The 17650-nt window shown below is 39.1% G+C and overlaps 1 protein-coding gene across 2 annotated transcripts in view; it reads right to left on the reverse strand.

Annotated features, from left to right (window-relative positions):
• The window catches only part of CMC1 (C-X9-C motif containing 1), a 720812-nt gene that overhangs the window by 499326 nt on the left and 203836 nt on the right, over positions 1 to 17650 (reverse strand). For both annotated transcript variants that reach the window (XM_044064756.1, XM_044064757.1), the window contains exon 2: positions 10911 to 11003. In XM_044064756.1, coding sequence (XP_043920691.1) covers positions 10911 to 11003 — 93 coding nt within the window. The remainder of the gene's footprint in view (positions 1 to 10910; positions 11004 to 17650) is intronic.

Below are 17650 nucleotides of genomic sequence, written 5' to 3' on the forward strand. Positions count from 1 at the left end.
CTTTGTGTAGGAGCTTGCCATTGTCTGCCTCTAAAGGATCCTTGGGATTGTCCTCTTCCCCTCGGGCGCCTGTATCTGCCTGTTTGGGGTCTGTCCATGGCTGAAAAGGACCAATTTTTGGAAGGCCAATTTCTACTGAAACGTGGGGGTTGTACCTGTAGAAAATCTTTCACAGTTTGCATTGATTTAGCCTTTTCTTCCATTTTCCTTAATACCTCCTCAGCATTAGCACCAAATAATACATCCTTTTGAAGAGGGGCATCTAGTAATTTAGCTTTGACATGATCAGGCAAGGTTTGTTCCTTGAGCCAGACATGTCTACGTATGACTGATCCTGTAACAGCAGCTCTACATGAGGCCTCTAGAGCATCAAAACCACATTGTAAGGTATGCTTACCCACTTGTTCTGCACTATGCATCAAATCCTACAACTCCTTCAAGTCTGGTTGCTCAGGTTGTGACACTTTACTTTTCAATTGTGATAACAAAAACTGTTGGTATTTTAGCATATGGAACTGACAGTTTAAGGCCCTCATGGTTAAGGTAGCCGAGGTATATACCTTTTTTCCCCACCTTTCTAAGGATCTGGAATATCTCTCGGAAGGTAATGGATTTTTAGCAGTGGAGGCCTTAATTCCCTTGGGGCCCTGTGAGATGGTTTCTGGGTCAGCAGCATGGCTTTTGTATAGAAATTGGTGTGAGTCAGGAACCCTGTAGTACCGGTCAGGCTTAACTGGGGCTGGAGGCAGAGAGTCTGGGTTAAGGCAGGCCTCTGAGTAAACATCATCTAGGATGTCCAAGACAGGAGGTATAGCCAGAGGCCTGTGCTGAGGTAGTAAGAGAAATTCCCTAAGCCTTTTCTTGGAATCAGAATAATCTTGGCCTTCCCAGTGGAAGTGTTCCCTTAAAGTATGCAGAGTTTCCCCAAATGAGTAATCCTCTGGGGGGGATACAGAAGGAATGGACTCCTCCGCATCAGAGTCTTCAAAAGGGGAGTAAGAATGTTCCTGATCATCAGAGTGCTCTGAAATAATGGAGCCCTGATCAGAGGAAGGGGATTCTTCCTCCACTCTGGGCCTTTGTCCGTGGGGTTGAGAACCCCTGATAAGAGTAATTAAATCCTCAGCCATTTTAAGCATCTGCTTTTTAGGCATGGGGCCTGGAGATGGGCCCTGTGTAGCTTGTCTCTTAGAGTGCATGGCTGCTTTAGACTTAGTGAAAGCCTTGATGGAGAAAGAAGAAGAAGGTCTGAAGACACCTTGAGTGGAGGTAGACCTGTCCACATTTTGAGGTTCAACGCCAAGACTGGCTTCGGTATCTGTAGTCGGGGTGTGGGCCGAGGAGCCTGCGACCTCGGGCACAGGAGACACCGCCAATGTAGTGTCGTTGGTAGTCAGGGGCTGCGTAGGCGCCTCGCTGAGAACCGGACCACGTGTAGCTGGCTTTGGCGTGGTGTCGGTAAAGGCCGCGGACCTCATGTGTCAGTCCTTATCCTTGCGTTTTTTAGACAAAACTGGAGTCGGAGTATCCGACGACATAATATAGTTAAATGCTTTTCCAAAATAATGCTGGGCAAACTCCGCCCGACGCTTAATGGTGCGTTTGTTAAATGTAGCACAAAAGCGACAGACCGAGACGTCGTGGTCTGGGCCTAAACAAGGTATACAGAGGGAATGGAAATCCTTATGCGGTATTTGCTTCCCACATGAAATACAATTATTAACTTTGTCTGACATCGGTCTGAGGCAAGAAAAGTTTCCCCAACGGGGTACTTAGCTTTCAAGACGACTTCGGTTTCAAAATTTTCGTAATTTCAGGAGCTGGCCGACCGGCACATGCGAACTGCTTCTGCTTCGGGCACCGCGTGGCAAGAAAGACTGAAGAAAATGGCGTCGGCTGGTTCCTTTATACCCCTGTCGCACTGACGTCAGGGAAGAAGTGACAACAACCGACGCCGGACCTAGACTATGGAATTCGGCCGACCGAGGACCCGCCTGACGGCAGGAGAACCCATCTGTTATGACTGCAGCTGTATGCACGATGAACATCGTTGGGCAAGTGTATTGGTATACGAGTAGTTTCCCAGTTAATGGAGGGGAAGTTGAAGTCGCACAGTATGACAGTGTTAGGTTGGACTCTAATATTCTCCATTGTGCTTAGGAACGTGAAGTGTGAGTTTTGGGTCATGGTTGGGGACCTATAGCAGGCTATGACCTGAGTCACTGTCTTACCCAATGTTAACTGCACCTGAAGTATCTCAGATGCGTTATGTTGGGCTACCAGTTTGGTTGTGTGCACATCCTTTATGAATATGGAAATACCACCACCTTTGGAGCTTCGGTCCAAGTTCTGGGGCCGAAAGGTGTGGAATGACTTATAGCTTGGTAGTGCAGAGGTACATTCTGCTGCCTTGAACCAGGTCTCTGTTACAGCACAATTGTCAATTTCTCCATTTTAAGGAGTGCTTCGAGTGAGTGCATTTTAAGATTTAGACTTCTAGCGTTGAGCAGCATGACCCTCGGATTGCATTTTTTTGTAGCTGTTACAGTGGTGATTTGGTCTTTGGAACACCGCCTAAAAAAAGCACCATAGGGGTGGCAAGAGCCCTGGCCAGTATCCGGAAGCCCAAGGGTGACAGATGCAGGCCATCTCTGGCAAAGCATCGAGGTCTGTCAATCATGTCATCCCAAGCAGACAGAAACTGGATCCCCTTAGAATGACACCAGAAACTTAGCCAATTGTTGAAATAAATCATTTTCTGCTTGTACTGTGGTATCATTCTGGGTGATGGTAGGAGGCTGCTAAGGGCTAAGGTCATACCCGCCTGGGCTACATAATCAGAGAGCTCCTCCATGTCTCTTTTCATGTAGTCCAGGTAGGTACATCTCAGATCATTCACACCCACGTGCACAATGAAGAGAGTCATATTTGTACCTGTTGGTGAGAGGCCTGAGTGCATATGTTATGTGGCAGATCCTGGCACCTGACAGGCAGCTGACTGTTACTTTCTCCTTATTCAACCTGGTGAGTGGGACGGTAGTGTGCCTCACTATCGAGTCACCTAGGACTAGTGTGTTGGGCATGTTATTTTGCCTTAGGGGCTTTGGTTGAGTGGCATAATGTTTAGGAGAGTTGTGTCTCGTGATTAGTGTTGTGGTGGTCGACTGCATTTCTGCCTTGGAGGTCTCTGCTGTTTGGTTACATTTTTATTGACAGTCTCCATGAAGGTGGGTGTGTGGTTTGTGTTTTTATGTGAAGGCAGTGCTGATGTGGTTCTGGAGGCCTGTGTGTTCCATGTGGTGTGGTACAAGTGTTGACCTTTTCCTCTTGACCAGCTATTCCAGTCTTGGCTGGAGAGTGTGTGGCTTCCAATTTGGATATACACGTGCACCTCTCACACGTCTGACTGTTGGGAGGTAAGAGAGATGATGGTCAGTGTACATGAGACAATTGCTACATTGCCTCAGGATGCCCAATCTCACCAGGTTAATAGGAGAAAGCACAGGGAACTGACCTTTAGACACACCTGGAGGGGTGGGCATTAATAATAAGTACTGGAGCCATTTCCTTGTAGAACGTTTAATGCTGGTAGCACTTTTGTGTGCTACAATAATTGCTACAAGAAGTTTGGTAAAGTGCTAGACTAATAAGCTAGTAAAAGTGCAGGAGAGAACAGAACTAGCAGATCCAAGGGAAAAAATGAACAGCAGACTTTTTGGCATTGCTCAGAAGCTTACAAACAGTCCTGGATACAGCAAATCTGTATCTGGACTACACTAGTTCCAGGAAAGGCAGGAAACAGTTTTTTTTTTTTTTTTTTTTTTAGTAGAAAGTGAAGAGAGATCATTCAATATTCAGAAGCTAAAGGGGTTGTCCTTTGTTAAGTTCTCACTATAAACAGTAGAATGAGCTGATGTAATGTGACGGGGGGGGGGGGGGGTCCAGTATCAAGTGTATACCAGAGGCGGGCAACTCAAAGCCACCAAGACACAAAACCTCCACAAGAACTGGGCGAGGTGGTGGGGGGAAAAAACAGTTGTACAGATTACAGAGATATTAAATCAAAAGTGCAGAATATAATTGAGAATAAACACTTATCTTTTCCCAATATCACAGTAGGCAGTAGGTCAGTCTCCCTGCAGCTTAGAACAGCTTCAGCAAACATGTATATCTGATTTAAAACACTGGCTATTAAAGGTACAGGAACAGTAACCTATCCAATCAACGATAACAGTTTTGCAGGAATGCCCCTAGCGAGATTAAACCAGTCCTGTTCACTTTCTTCCACAGAGAAGACAGATAGGCCTCTAGACAAAAGATTTCACTGCAAATTGAGGGTAACGGCAACAGATATTCAGCTCTATCACATAACAAAAAGGATAGTAAAAACAGTTGTACAGATTACAGAGATATTAAATCAAAAGTGCAGAAGATAATTGAAAATAAACACTTATCTTTTCCCAATATCACAGTAGACTTCATCAGAAAGGAATCTCTGCTTCAGACTTGAAGCATTTTTCTAAGGTTTACAGTCGTAAATTTAAATGTAGCCACCTATACTAACCCAGAGGATACAGCTGGCATATTGGGATCTGTCGCGCAGAAGTCCTACCACATACTGTGGCTACTGGATACTGTTCTAGACAAAATAATGTAGGAACCAGAACAAGATACAGAGAAAAAATGAAAAGGATACAATCTCCCATGTAGAAGGCCTAGAATCGAATAGATTCCAGGTGACATAAAAAGCATTCCTACGACAATAGGCTTCCTATCTTCACAGACTGTTTTACAAGGGTTTTATGTACACATGGTTGGACTGCCACATGACAAAAGTGACCAAGACCATTTTTGGGGAGCAGATTGCTGCCTTCCACCAAATCTTCTACTGTAACAGTCCTTTCCACATGCTCCCCCATTTGATGAGGAAACGTCTAATGCTCACTCTCACCTCCCTGATCTAGACTTCTGACTCCTGGACTCACTGGCTGAACATAGCCCTGACTACTCTGCCACTGACCTAAAAGTTCTGTATAATCAGTGTCCTCTCCCACAGAAAGACAGTAGGCCTTTTCTGGCTAGCATTTCAGGGAACAGCAGAACAGTCAATGGAAAACTTCACAAAATGGAAAGACTCTCTCAAAAAGAAGAAGAAGCCAGGAGAGAGTGGGGAAAAGGATGATGACTCATTATTCTAGTCGGTCTCAGAAGGAAACCCCGGTCCTGTAACATAACCCTACAAGAAGATGGAAAGACTCTTTGCCAGCTACTGCTGCCAGAAAGTTAGGCCTGTAACCCTCTCAGATGGCAGTGAGTCACATGCTTGGGGACATGTAAATGGACCACAGAAGACAAGTTACACAACCTCAAACAATTCTTTCTCATTTAAGATACTTAGGATCAATTAAAAGGGCAGGTGCCAGCACTTTCACTGAGTGGCCTACATCTCCCATCTGTCATACTTGTCTATGCAGGCATTTGCCTAAACCTAGGACTTCAACACTAACACAGCTATATCCACATAACCAATTAATATTCTCTCTAAAGCATGTGGCTTAAAGTGCATGTACTGTGTATAAGACTAATGAAATCCAACACTTGGACAGCTGCTGTGAGACTGACATCTTGACAGTAGCAGAGAAGTGGATAAAGAAAACAGGCCAAGATATCTACTTGGTTACATTATTTGTTCAAGTAAATGGAAAATAAAGTCTCAGATGGTGTCACAGTGTAAAGACTTATACAGCAGCTACCTTAAACAGTTCCTTTCTGAGGCCCAGCTTCTGGTATTGAGGCATGGATGATTTATTTATTCATGCATTTGTTTACCAGGTAGATGTGCTGATTTGAAGATCCTTTTTAGGCACCTGGACCTGATTGATGTGCAACTCAAAGAACATAAACTGTTTATTTTGGCAGGCATCTATACACCTTCCTGATGAGGACCAACACTGCCAAGTAGCTCTGCTGGCTAACTTTCTGAATTAAATCTGAACTAATTACTGAAGGTGACCATAACACTGACTGGATAATTTAAGTGTTCCTCATATACAGCTCTATGGTCTTACACAACTTTGACTTTGAATGCCCAAACAAAAGTATTCTTGATTAGGTTCTTGTATCCATTCCCAAAATCATATCCACTGCACATACCTCTTATTATCACAGCTTTCAAAATCATAGCAGGAGACCATTAAAAAATCATAGCAGAAGGTTCAAAATGATAGTACTTAATATTTGCTTATGCATAAATTTACACCCCTTGGGTGGGAATGTACTGTGTAAATTTGTCCTCTAGTGGGACAGGACCTGTAAAATCTGTAGCTATGCTACAAGCCACAATAAAAAAGCACAGCTAAAAGTTGTAACAGTTAAGCAGCTATCAATCTCTGCACCACGTACAACCTCCCAAAAAAACTCTTATGAGCTTCTTACACAAATACAATGTGATGCATGTACAGAAACTAAATGGATTGTCCCCTCCCTTCATAAATAAAATACAACAAATAATTTCACCTCCATGTATTCAGCACATTTACAATATAAGATTATTTTCTTCTGTCTACTTTTTCATGTACTGCAGCACAGAACACATAAGCATTGACAGCATTCCACAATAATATTGGTGCTTATACAAAGACTGCAGAAGTTAGGTTTTACAGTGCATCAATGCTATTAAAAAAATGAAGGTTAGATGGCAGTCACAATAAAAAAAGGACAGCCCTGGTTAGCAAAACAGGAGGATATAGTGGCAAAAGAATAAAGTGTTGCACTAATTTAACAGATGTTTTAATATTGCATTTAATGTAGCTGTTACATACAAAATACCAACAGCATAAAATCTGCACATGCTAGACCACTTTAAAAACATCAGGCAGTTTAGTGCATGCTGCAAAATCCACTTCATAAAGTATGAGAGTGATGTAGGCTGTTTCAACTTTGTTGCTACAGTTACCCTTGCTCTGAAGGTTACTGCATGTAAACCCTGCAGTTGGACCTACTACTTTGATTCTATAAATCTCAACTGTTGTCATTCCACAGAACACCCCTAACTTTCCCACATATTTTTGCCCAGTTCCCACTTAAAATTGTTGGTCTTCTAGTACATTACTAAGGATTACAAATCAGACTTTCATATGCCTTGCTCAAAAAAAAAAAAAAATGTTGATGTATTTTTTTACGTTCATTAGATTAACACTTAAAAATTGTCCCTAATTTTTTCCCCCATTATTTTTGACTTTATCCAAAAATCTTGAGCAAGGATAAAGGCTACATTTGGATTTGTTAGCAGCTCAGCACAAGTTCAGAAAATGGCAGAAACAAAGCAAAATCATTCCTTTATTGTAGCAGCAAGCTAATGAACATTCAGACAAAGATCTCATTTCTCGTAGTGCAAACGCAAGTCAATTATCCAAACAACTAGTTTGAAATCAACCACAGACTTGCAGGAAGCACCTTTCTGGATTACTTGCATGCACCACAAATTATTTTAGCACTGAGGGCTTACAACGCAGTCTTCTCTTATGTTGCTATTACACTTCCAGTTTTCTTTGCCTACTCCAGAAGCTACTAGCTGGAGTGTTGAGCTGAAACCTATATCAATAGTGCTAACCATTTGGCAGCAAGTGCTATTGGTCCATTTCACCCATTAAGCTTAAAGAAATCCAGTCTCATTGGCATCTACAAATGAGCCAATAAAAAAGTTGAAATTGTAGGGATTCCAGGTCAGATTGGAATGGCGGAGCCAACACAAAGCTAAAATCGTAGCAAACCTCCAAATGCAAAGCAGTTGAGAGGTTCAGGTGAACCCTACATGAATTGTGTGAAATCATTGAAAACCTTTTAAACCAGAACATTAGTACCTATCAAGAAAAAAAATAATAATACCCATTCTTTCTGCACTGCTCTCTTGGCAGCTGACTGCTCATTCTCTTACAAAACTGAAAACAGATGATAGCTTGTTACTTTATCACCATACTAAACAGGATGTTTGTGTTTCACTTCATAAGAGTCTGCTCAACAAATCTCCTATAGATCATGCCAGAAAAAATATGAAAATCAAGAGGCCATCTCTACACATTTTTAGCTCATTATAAAATCATTAAGAGAAGCACATGAGGTAATAATCGTCATCACTGCAAGTAAGCAGAAGCAGTACCAAAACCAACATCTCCATGCCAGTAATACTAAATAGTTCTTGTCAACTATTGCAAATTTTACATCCTAGCCACAGTGCTACACCACAGCCTTTTCCACATGTTTTAAGACCCTGATGCTGACAATCAGTTGTAATTCACTTTTGTACAACATAAAATCTTTAAGTCATATTTTGATACCCCCATCCATTGTGTCAAAATCATTTACTATGGAAACAAATCCAGTCAGTACTGTTGGAAAGATCTTGACATTCTGCCCCCCCCCCCCCCAAAAAAAATGTCTAAACATTTTTGCAAAGTCAATATGCTATCTCATCCCTACTCTAAGGGGAGAATAAAGGATGTAAAGCCCAAACAATTTGGAAACATGCACAGACTCATCCCTCTTCACAAAGGTGGTCCTTTTGTAGAGTTAAGTAAATATCACCATATAGCCTTACTTCTCTGAACAAGACAGCAACAGCCTCTCATATATCTCAGAGACACCTCATGCTCCTACCCAAGCAGTCTGTGACAGCACGACCGGCCACTGCAGAATCTATTTGTGAAGAATTAGAAAATGGAAACGCAGTATGTGCAATTGCCCTACACCAGTTAAAAGCTTTTAAAATGATTAACCATTACAAACTGATGCGTATACTCGACTCTGCTGTTTTCAGATGGCATACAGTTCATTTAGCTCACAGAAAACAAGCCACAAAATGAAACATGCTGTCTCCTTTAGAACAGTCAATATTGGGATGCACCAAGGTTCAGTACTAGGACGTCTGCTTTTCATAACATTCATGAATGATGTTGTACCTGCCAATATGGACAGGCAAATGACAACAGCAGAACTAAAAGCATCTTTCTTTCTAAACAAGACGAAAACAGCACACACACATCATTGTCTGTCTTTGCACCTACTGAAATGGCTGGAGTTATGGCTCAAAGACACTAACCCAAAGAGTAACCAGCAAAATCTGTGCACGACTACTGAGAGACTTACTAAAATCGCACTCACAAATTCTGAATTTTTTAATGCTTTGCAAAAGGTACATGTCAGCAAATGTTGGAACGACCTTCCTTTCCAGCCAATACTTTTACATTTATACACATACTATATATACATATATATATATATATATATATATATATATATATATATACACACACACACACACACACACACACATATATATGTGTACATATATATATATATATATATACATACACACACACACATATATATATATATATTATATATATATATATAATATACATGTATACACACACATTAATATATATATATATAGATATATATATATATATATATCTATATATATATATATCTATATATATATGGGTGTACTTTGGTCAAAGACACATTTGGTCGAAACGGACTTCACTAAGCACACTTGACTGAAGCTCACTTCACTGAAAACTCATCTGGTCGAAACTCATTAAGTCTAAAGTTATATATGGCCTTTCCCCCACTGTAGTGCGATCCTGGATTTAGAATATAAAGTAAGGGGGGTGGGGGGCATAGCCCCCCCATAGTTTGAGTTTATATTGTCTTGTGGAAGTTGTTCATTGCACTTGTCAATATACATGTCTATGGTTTAAAATATTTAAAATTGTTGGGGGGGGGCTACAGCCCCCCTTACTTTATATTCTAACTCCAGGATCACACTACAGTGGGGGAAAGGCCATATATAACTTTAGACTAAATGAGTTTCCACCAAATGAGTTTTCAGTGAAGTGCACTTTCAGTCAAGTGTGCTTAGTCAAGTGAATTTCGACCAAATGTGCTTTTGACCAAAGTAGACACACACACACATATATATATATATATATGTACATACATACACATATATACACACACACACACACACACACACACACACACACACACACACACACACACACACACACACACACACACACACACACACACACACACACACCCACCCACCCCCAACAAAACAAAAAAACAGTTCAGGAAAGGACTACCTCCATTCATCTCACATTATCTAACTAAATTAACTTCTCCATTACTTATTACAGCTTTTGCTCCTATTTCAGATCCTACAGTCATGCTTACGGTATGCAGCCTTATATTAACTGCCCTGTTGTGTCCTTTGTTACTATGTATCGATTGCGTAATCTTGCAAACTAAAGTAATATATTTGTAGAGTCTAAATAATATGTTTGTTTATTCTGTTAAGTTTTTACAGTATTATAATTTATCTACTATACCCACCATGCGTACAGCATATTGTCCTTTGGAGAACAAGTTCCCAGAACTCCACTAAAAATGGTACTTTCCAGATGGATTATGTCAGTCAACAAACAAATGCTTTTTGCATGTCTCAATGACATGCTCTGCACTCTGGTAGCAATGACACCTCCCTTGGTACTCCATGATCCAGCAAATAATGAAACACTTGACTGCTGCCTTAGAAACTCAAACCAAACTTGCGAACTATTGAATGACACATCAGCAATGATATCAAAACTGTGCAAACAGGTAAAAAGAACAGGCTTGTGCTGGAGCTGAAGAAACTGCTTCTGCTAGCAATTAAGGACAACCTGGCATGTGCAGAAAGAAGGAATATATGCCCAATATCAACAGTCTAGTTTAAGTAACATGAAAGGTTTTAATCATTTAGAAAAAAAATATGTTTCAGCAAACAGTACAGCAAAATATTCATGTTACTACAGTGCTTCTAAGATTAGGGAAAAAGCAGTCTGGTAAATAGAATGGACTCCTACCTTCTACCTTATCTGAGCAAAGTTCCTTGGCCTTTTCCCTCATCATTTTGGGTATCAATACATCCTTCTCCACATGTCTAAGATGTGGCTCTTCTGAAATTAAAGAAACAAATACTTACTTCATAAAGAATATCTCATAGCAAATATCATGCACAAGAAACAATGTCCTTTACAGCACTGATTAAAAAATGCGTAGAGAAAGCTAGAATACCATGGCTGGTGTATTCAAAATGCAACAATAGAACATGATGCATTTTAGTCATTATTGCATGTTATCTCTTCTCAAAATAGGTTTAAAATTACTGTGAAATTCTTAAGACCATCAAAACTAATACGTTCCTTGCTTCTAGAGATTTCAAAACTAGAAGTTTTGATCTCGGTGATAGAGGATCAACCAGACAAGGGGTTTGTAATCTGCATTATATGTATGTACAAATACATTCGGTGTTATATGTACCATAACAGGTAAATATACAGGTTATACTACAATGACAACAACACCGCTATTCTGACAGTACACTTGTTGGTTGACACTCTAAAAAAAATAATGCCTTTATTAAATTATCATTTCTGACATTGGCACACACTGATTAATAGAAAATAAAACAGACCATAATAACTTTTTACATTTACACGCATTACACATTTCATGCTTTCTTTCTTTAGTACCAACTAAATCACTCAATTCCTGCTTACCCTTAAACCTCACTCTTGTTCCTGAATAGTATTCCACACATATTGTTCTCACACATTCAATTTATTTGTATGCAATTTGCTCTGCCCATTTCCTAAAGAGCTTTCTTTCAGTTCTTTTATCTTTTTACAATATTCAATACTTCAAATTCAGTTGGTTTTGAATTTGATTTCCATTTTCTAATAATTGTTTTTGGGCAGCTAACAGAATTAAACTCACTATGGCTTTACTATGTTTATGTAATTCAGATCCTATGTGCCAGCTCAAAAGAATCATCTGCTTAGTTACAACCATTTGCACTTCCAACATTTGCTATCTACCTGAGGAAAATACCTTGAAGTCTGCTGGGTGTATACAAGCACTTGCAAACACTTCCAAGAAAAAATCCTAAACATTTTTGACTTTGTTGCATGTACTTGGGAGCCATAAAAATGTTCTCCCATTATTCCCTTGTAAATTGCTTTTCCAATCTAGTTTACCATTTTCTTGTTACCTCTTTTTATTGAGTTCTATAGTTATTATGCAATATTTTATATGCTCGACTAATTATTCCCCTTTCAAAACCACCTTCTGTCCTAGATTCGACTAAAAACTCTATCAAAGCAGGTCTTTCACTTTGGACTCCCTTATCTCCTTCTCCTTGCCTATACTTTGATATAAATTCCTGATAGAAAAGACAGTCTCTAACCCGTAGTCCAAACAACTTCTTGGCCTCATCCCACTCCGTTACCTTTCCTTCCCTAGTTATTTGCTCCCGATACTTTGGTTCTTTTGCCACTTTTCTCCAGTAAATTCCAACCCTTTTTGCCTATTTTCTAGATCCCTACTTGCAGTTATCCATATTGGCAAAAATATCCTCTCTCCTTTCCCATGTTGCCTTAGTTCGTAGAATACTTTCTGCAAATTTATGAATATAACATTTTGTATGGTGGTTATTATTGACACATTTTTGATCAGTGATAGATATCACACTGGTTTAAGAACGGTCGCAGGTTACTGAAGAGGCACACAATTGTTTGGTAAGCTTTTCTACCCTAGAAAAGGAGAACAATGGGCATTTTGGATAGGACACTGCCAGATCATAAGTAGAAATCAGATATATACTGTACAAAATAGAGGAAATGAGATGATGACCACTTAATTCAATACCTCTTACTATATTTGCAAGAAAGGCTATAGCATACTTCAAGTGGCCTCAGTCATAGACAGCTAAAGAAGGATAGGTATCCTGAACTCCATAATTACTGATGACCTCCCCTCAAAAAAAGATGCAACTAAAGCGAAAGTGAACGTCTTCCAAATACAACTGCAGAGAGCTGAGGATGGGATATTTTCAGGCTATGACAAAAAGACATCCTAATGGGTGAAATCGTTTGTCGGGCAAGTATAAACCAAGAGTAGAGAATGTAGTCAGAGCAAGGATGCAGTCAACTAGTGAGGCACTGCAGCTTTTCTCAGTTGAACATAATGAACCCACACAAAGAATTACAAGATACTACTAACAATGTGAGTAACAATGAAGAAACAAAACAATGGGGTGTTTAACACTGGACAATGTAAAGTACTTCAGGTAAGTAATTTCATTATTTAACTTTGAATGCTTGACACTGATATTTTGCCCATTCGCTTAAGGGTACATGCATTTCACTAGAACCTTTACCATACGGTAAATGCCTTAAGAATGAAGACTACTCGGAGCTAACTGCTACCATCTCAATATTAAAAGACTGGCTTATTTTAGAGATAATCAGCAATGTTTTGTTAGTTTTGACTAAATGGTGGCAGTGTATCATAAACCAGGTAAGAGAGAGGGTGTTGATACTGCAGAGTTATGCTTTATCTCCCCATTCTGAAAATATTAAGCAAATGTTTTCAAAAAAAAATTTGGTCAGGTTTCAGCTACTGTTGGCAAGACTGCACTGGAAGGTACAAAGATGGATGACATCCTGAGCAGTTAATGATTATTATGAGATATGCAACTACACAGGCAGTGCTAATTTGGGTGTTGGTCTTTAGACAAGGCAGCAGTGCACATTTACGTACACCACTAAGTCCAACTGACCTTTGTAAATTAACTGGAACCAGTGATGAGATTCAAATGCCTCACTGCAGGTTCTATTGCTCTGCACTCGAATACTTAAGGCAGCAGTGCCAATAGCCCTTGTTCTAGCGCAAACACTACGAGGGAATATTGTCATAAAAACTCTAAATTTATAATATTACTTTTAATATTTTTTTCCAGATTGGCTCTAGAAACAGTCTCACCCTAAGAGAGCACTGGATAGAGTTCACAATATTAAAGTTAGTAATGTGGTTCTATTAAATATGAGCTCTACACCTAGGTAGATGCTGCGATTGGTACCTTGTGCAATTAAGCTGTACTGAAATATGATCATCAGACTCAATATTCACAGTACAAAGATGACTCACAAGAACACATTTTCACCTTAAATGTGAACAGATGCACTGCAGCAAAGTCATTGATGGGTGAAAACCAATGATAGTCGACTGCTGAGAGTTTAATATAACCTGGTGCTACTTCTAACTGAAAACTCAGTTAGTTGTTCACCATAAATGTTTTTATATAAATATATTAATACGATGGCACAGGAAGCTATTTCCTGAAGACAAGATATCTAAAAGTCTGTTAAAATTGGCTGAAATAGTGAATTTTTTTTTTTTAAAAAACAAGAAACATATTTATTAAATTATCACGTATGGCATAGGCAATCATACATTTAGAGAAATGAAAACAAATCATATTAACATAATTTTATTTGCTAACATTTAACATCACTTATAGAAATAGTGAAAATAATGTGTTTCTACTTACTTGTTTATTAAGTCACTTGTGTCCACAACAATCAGCTTAACTGCCTGTTTGCTACAAGATGAAGAACCAAGTCAGTTTACAGTATGGTAACAATGCTATATAAATATCTTTAATATCACCTTGAAGAAAGTCTGCATATTTTCCTTTTTTAATGGTAAATATTTAAAGGATTAGTATACATTAGAAGGGGTCACCCTCAAGGGTACAAAAGGGGGCTGAATGGTCAAACTAGCTGGGATAGTTACTTAAATGTTTATTGGATTCTGAGCCAACGGAAACTGAATCAACCCGTATAACAAATTGGTGGTGGAGTATTCTAAATATTATGTCAAATACCGTTTTGACGAAACTGTATACCTACATTAAAAAAAAAACTTTCACGTTAACAGTTTTACTTAGGCTGCTGTTGCAAGCATTTTACAATTATCTTCCATGGGACATACACATTTCATCAGAATAAGAACACACTCAGATTTTTGCAGGTTTAACAGTGGTAGACATTTTATATATACAGGGGGTGTTTAAAAAGAAGAGGGGTGGCTGGGAAGATGAAACACGTACCTGGTACTGTAATTATTTTATGACAACAGAACAGGCAAACTGTGCCTTACGCTGGATAAGGAAGGCAATATATGGTACGTTGATACGACTGGCAAACTGGATTCTCCCACATATGAAAGTGGACAGCCAGGTCTTTACTACTTGTTTAAGTTAGAATAATAAACATTTTTTTTTGACATGATATAATATTGTTGAATGTCAGTGCTGCCATTTAAGTCAAACTTTGTCTAAATTAAATACTGCTTAATAAACTACTATACTGTACAGAAGGTTACATCAAGAGGAATGTAAAGTACAGGATCATATTTTTCAGTACTGTATTTTTTCTACATTTTTCAAGACAGAGATTTTAGCTTTTTTTTTTTTTTTTTTTTTTTTTTTTAATTTTAACCAGGTGTGATGATGCTGTAAATAAAGTTGTAATTTTATATATTAAATACATGAAAGAAATCCTGAAACACAAAAGGCAGTCTCAAACATACCAAAGACTCCCTAACACTGATGCTTTACAATGGATGCAGTGACCAGTCAGAAGAATCCAGCCAAACTGTACAGAGAGATTTGAAAAACCATCTGGAAAACATTTAAAAGATGTACAATATTTCAAAATGAGACACATACTTCTACAGTTTTGTATCTTGCACATCTGAATAATAACTTTGTGATTGAATCTATGTAATCCTATTTGAGGTGTAACATTTGCAATGACCTTCTTCTACAATATATTCTTTCAGAGTGGTACAGAATTCTGAATTGGAGATGAGTTTTTTCATATTGGATGAGATTTGCTTCCAAACTTTTATTTCTTTTTCAAATCCATTCCTTTGAGCAACTTCCACTTGCAGCACCATGCCCCCTCATTAGCCTCTTCACGTCAAACAGTTTGCCTGCCCTTCCTCTTGGGATGTGAGGGACGGACAGCAACCACAGCAGTTTATGAAGGAGTGGGGTATGATTGTTTACTATTAAATATTTACCTATGTGCCTGTGACAAATTAGGTCACTCCTACAATGAGGAGCTATCCTGGGAGCATTCCCACCTGGGCCCAGTCTAGTTGCCATTCTGAGCCTTGGTCTTCATCAGGATTACATAAAAGGCCAGTCATCCTCAACCATCCCCCTCCCCCCTGGGATTATATGATGGCAAAACTAAGTTATGAAGTCACCCATTACCCAGAATACAGTATTCCTCTCAAACTATCTAGGAGCCGAATCACTGTACATACCAATGCTACAGTATACTATTAAGCACACATTTAAGCAGATACTCGTGGGCTGGATATGAAACAACCTCATGTGACTTCTCCAAAGGTGGCACCAATTATTACAATACTGGTGATGCCAAGAATGTGCTACCAATATATCTTGCACCTCCCACACAGTTAACATGTAGTATGTGAATATAAATTTTAGGTGGAATGAAGGAAACATTACTCTAGTACAACTGTGTAACCTGCTTAGCCTGGTAACACTTTTATAACCAAATGAAAAAATCCAGCCTATGTTAAGGGGAAACTTCAATGGCTTAAAAGGGCATTAAAAAGAAATGTGTAGAACTCTAACAACAAATTAAGATTTCAAATGTGAGGCATTTCTTATTCAGTGACACAAAAGAACTTCAAATGTTGGCTGGTCAACAACAAATACAAATAAATCTCAGGAGTAAGAGTAGTGTCGAGTAAGACCAGGGCTCACAGGTCCGGCTGGTCTAGGATAAATTCAGCTGCAAACAGTTACACATAACAGACTCACAATAACAGAGGGTTATGATTGGGTCTTTGATCGTAACCATATTATTATATATTTGAGACATGGGTGCCAAAAATTCACCTCAAGAGCAAAGCTAAAGAGAGATTAATCTTGGGATCCATGTTAAGAATACATGACAGGATTTGACTGGCAAGACCCAATCATAAATCTTTGTAATACATGGAGTCTTACCTACTCCATTGTACTACCTGTTACAAAAAGTCAAGGTGTTTTACCAGCTTTCAAAATCAGTAAAGCACTTAAACTAACATCTGTAAACTTCCACAAATGTATGAGGAAAGATATTCAGGGACAGTTGTGTACTAAGGAACTGACACTGGACCATAGCAGTACTTCTTAGGTGGTGTGTAACATTTGTTACACACCTTTGAAAGTGCTGTTATAGTAAAGTCTTGCACTTGAGTAGAGCATAACCACGACACTTAACCATTTCTTAGAGCAGAGTAATCACTGTGCTCCATGCACTACATTACAACTTCAGGGGAAAGTTGATGCAAAAGTAACTCACTACATCTGGGTTTACCTGCCTTCCATATCCAGCCAGAAAATCTCGTAGCACTGGCACATTACCCAAGAGGACCTATGGATGGTTTCATGCATTGTTTGGGGTTTATCACATCTAGTGCAAGGCACTGTTATATATAATTTCATCCTCCGCTTTGGTTCTTTGAGTCTGCATCCCCACAAGGACAGATGCTTCTGGTAGACTGACGGCAGTACTAAACCAATAAAAAATAAGAACAAACACCATCTTAAAGTCAAGACCACCACCACCTTAAAGTCAAGAACTTATGCAAAACTGGGAAACATACCTAACATCCAATAATACAATCCTTCTGTTGCAATGGCCATTTTTCCCTACCTAAAGTAACTTGGAATATA

Source organism: Protopterus annectens, chromosome 3.part0 (genome assembly GCF_019279795.1).
Source record: "Protopterus annectens isolate FY-2018-M chromosome 3.part0, PAN1.0, whole genome shotgun sequence".
NCBI lineage: Eukaryota > Metazoa > Chordata > Ceratodontiformes > Protopteridae > Protopterus > Protopterus annectens.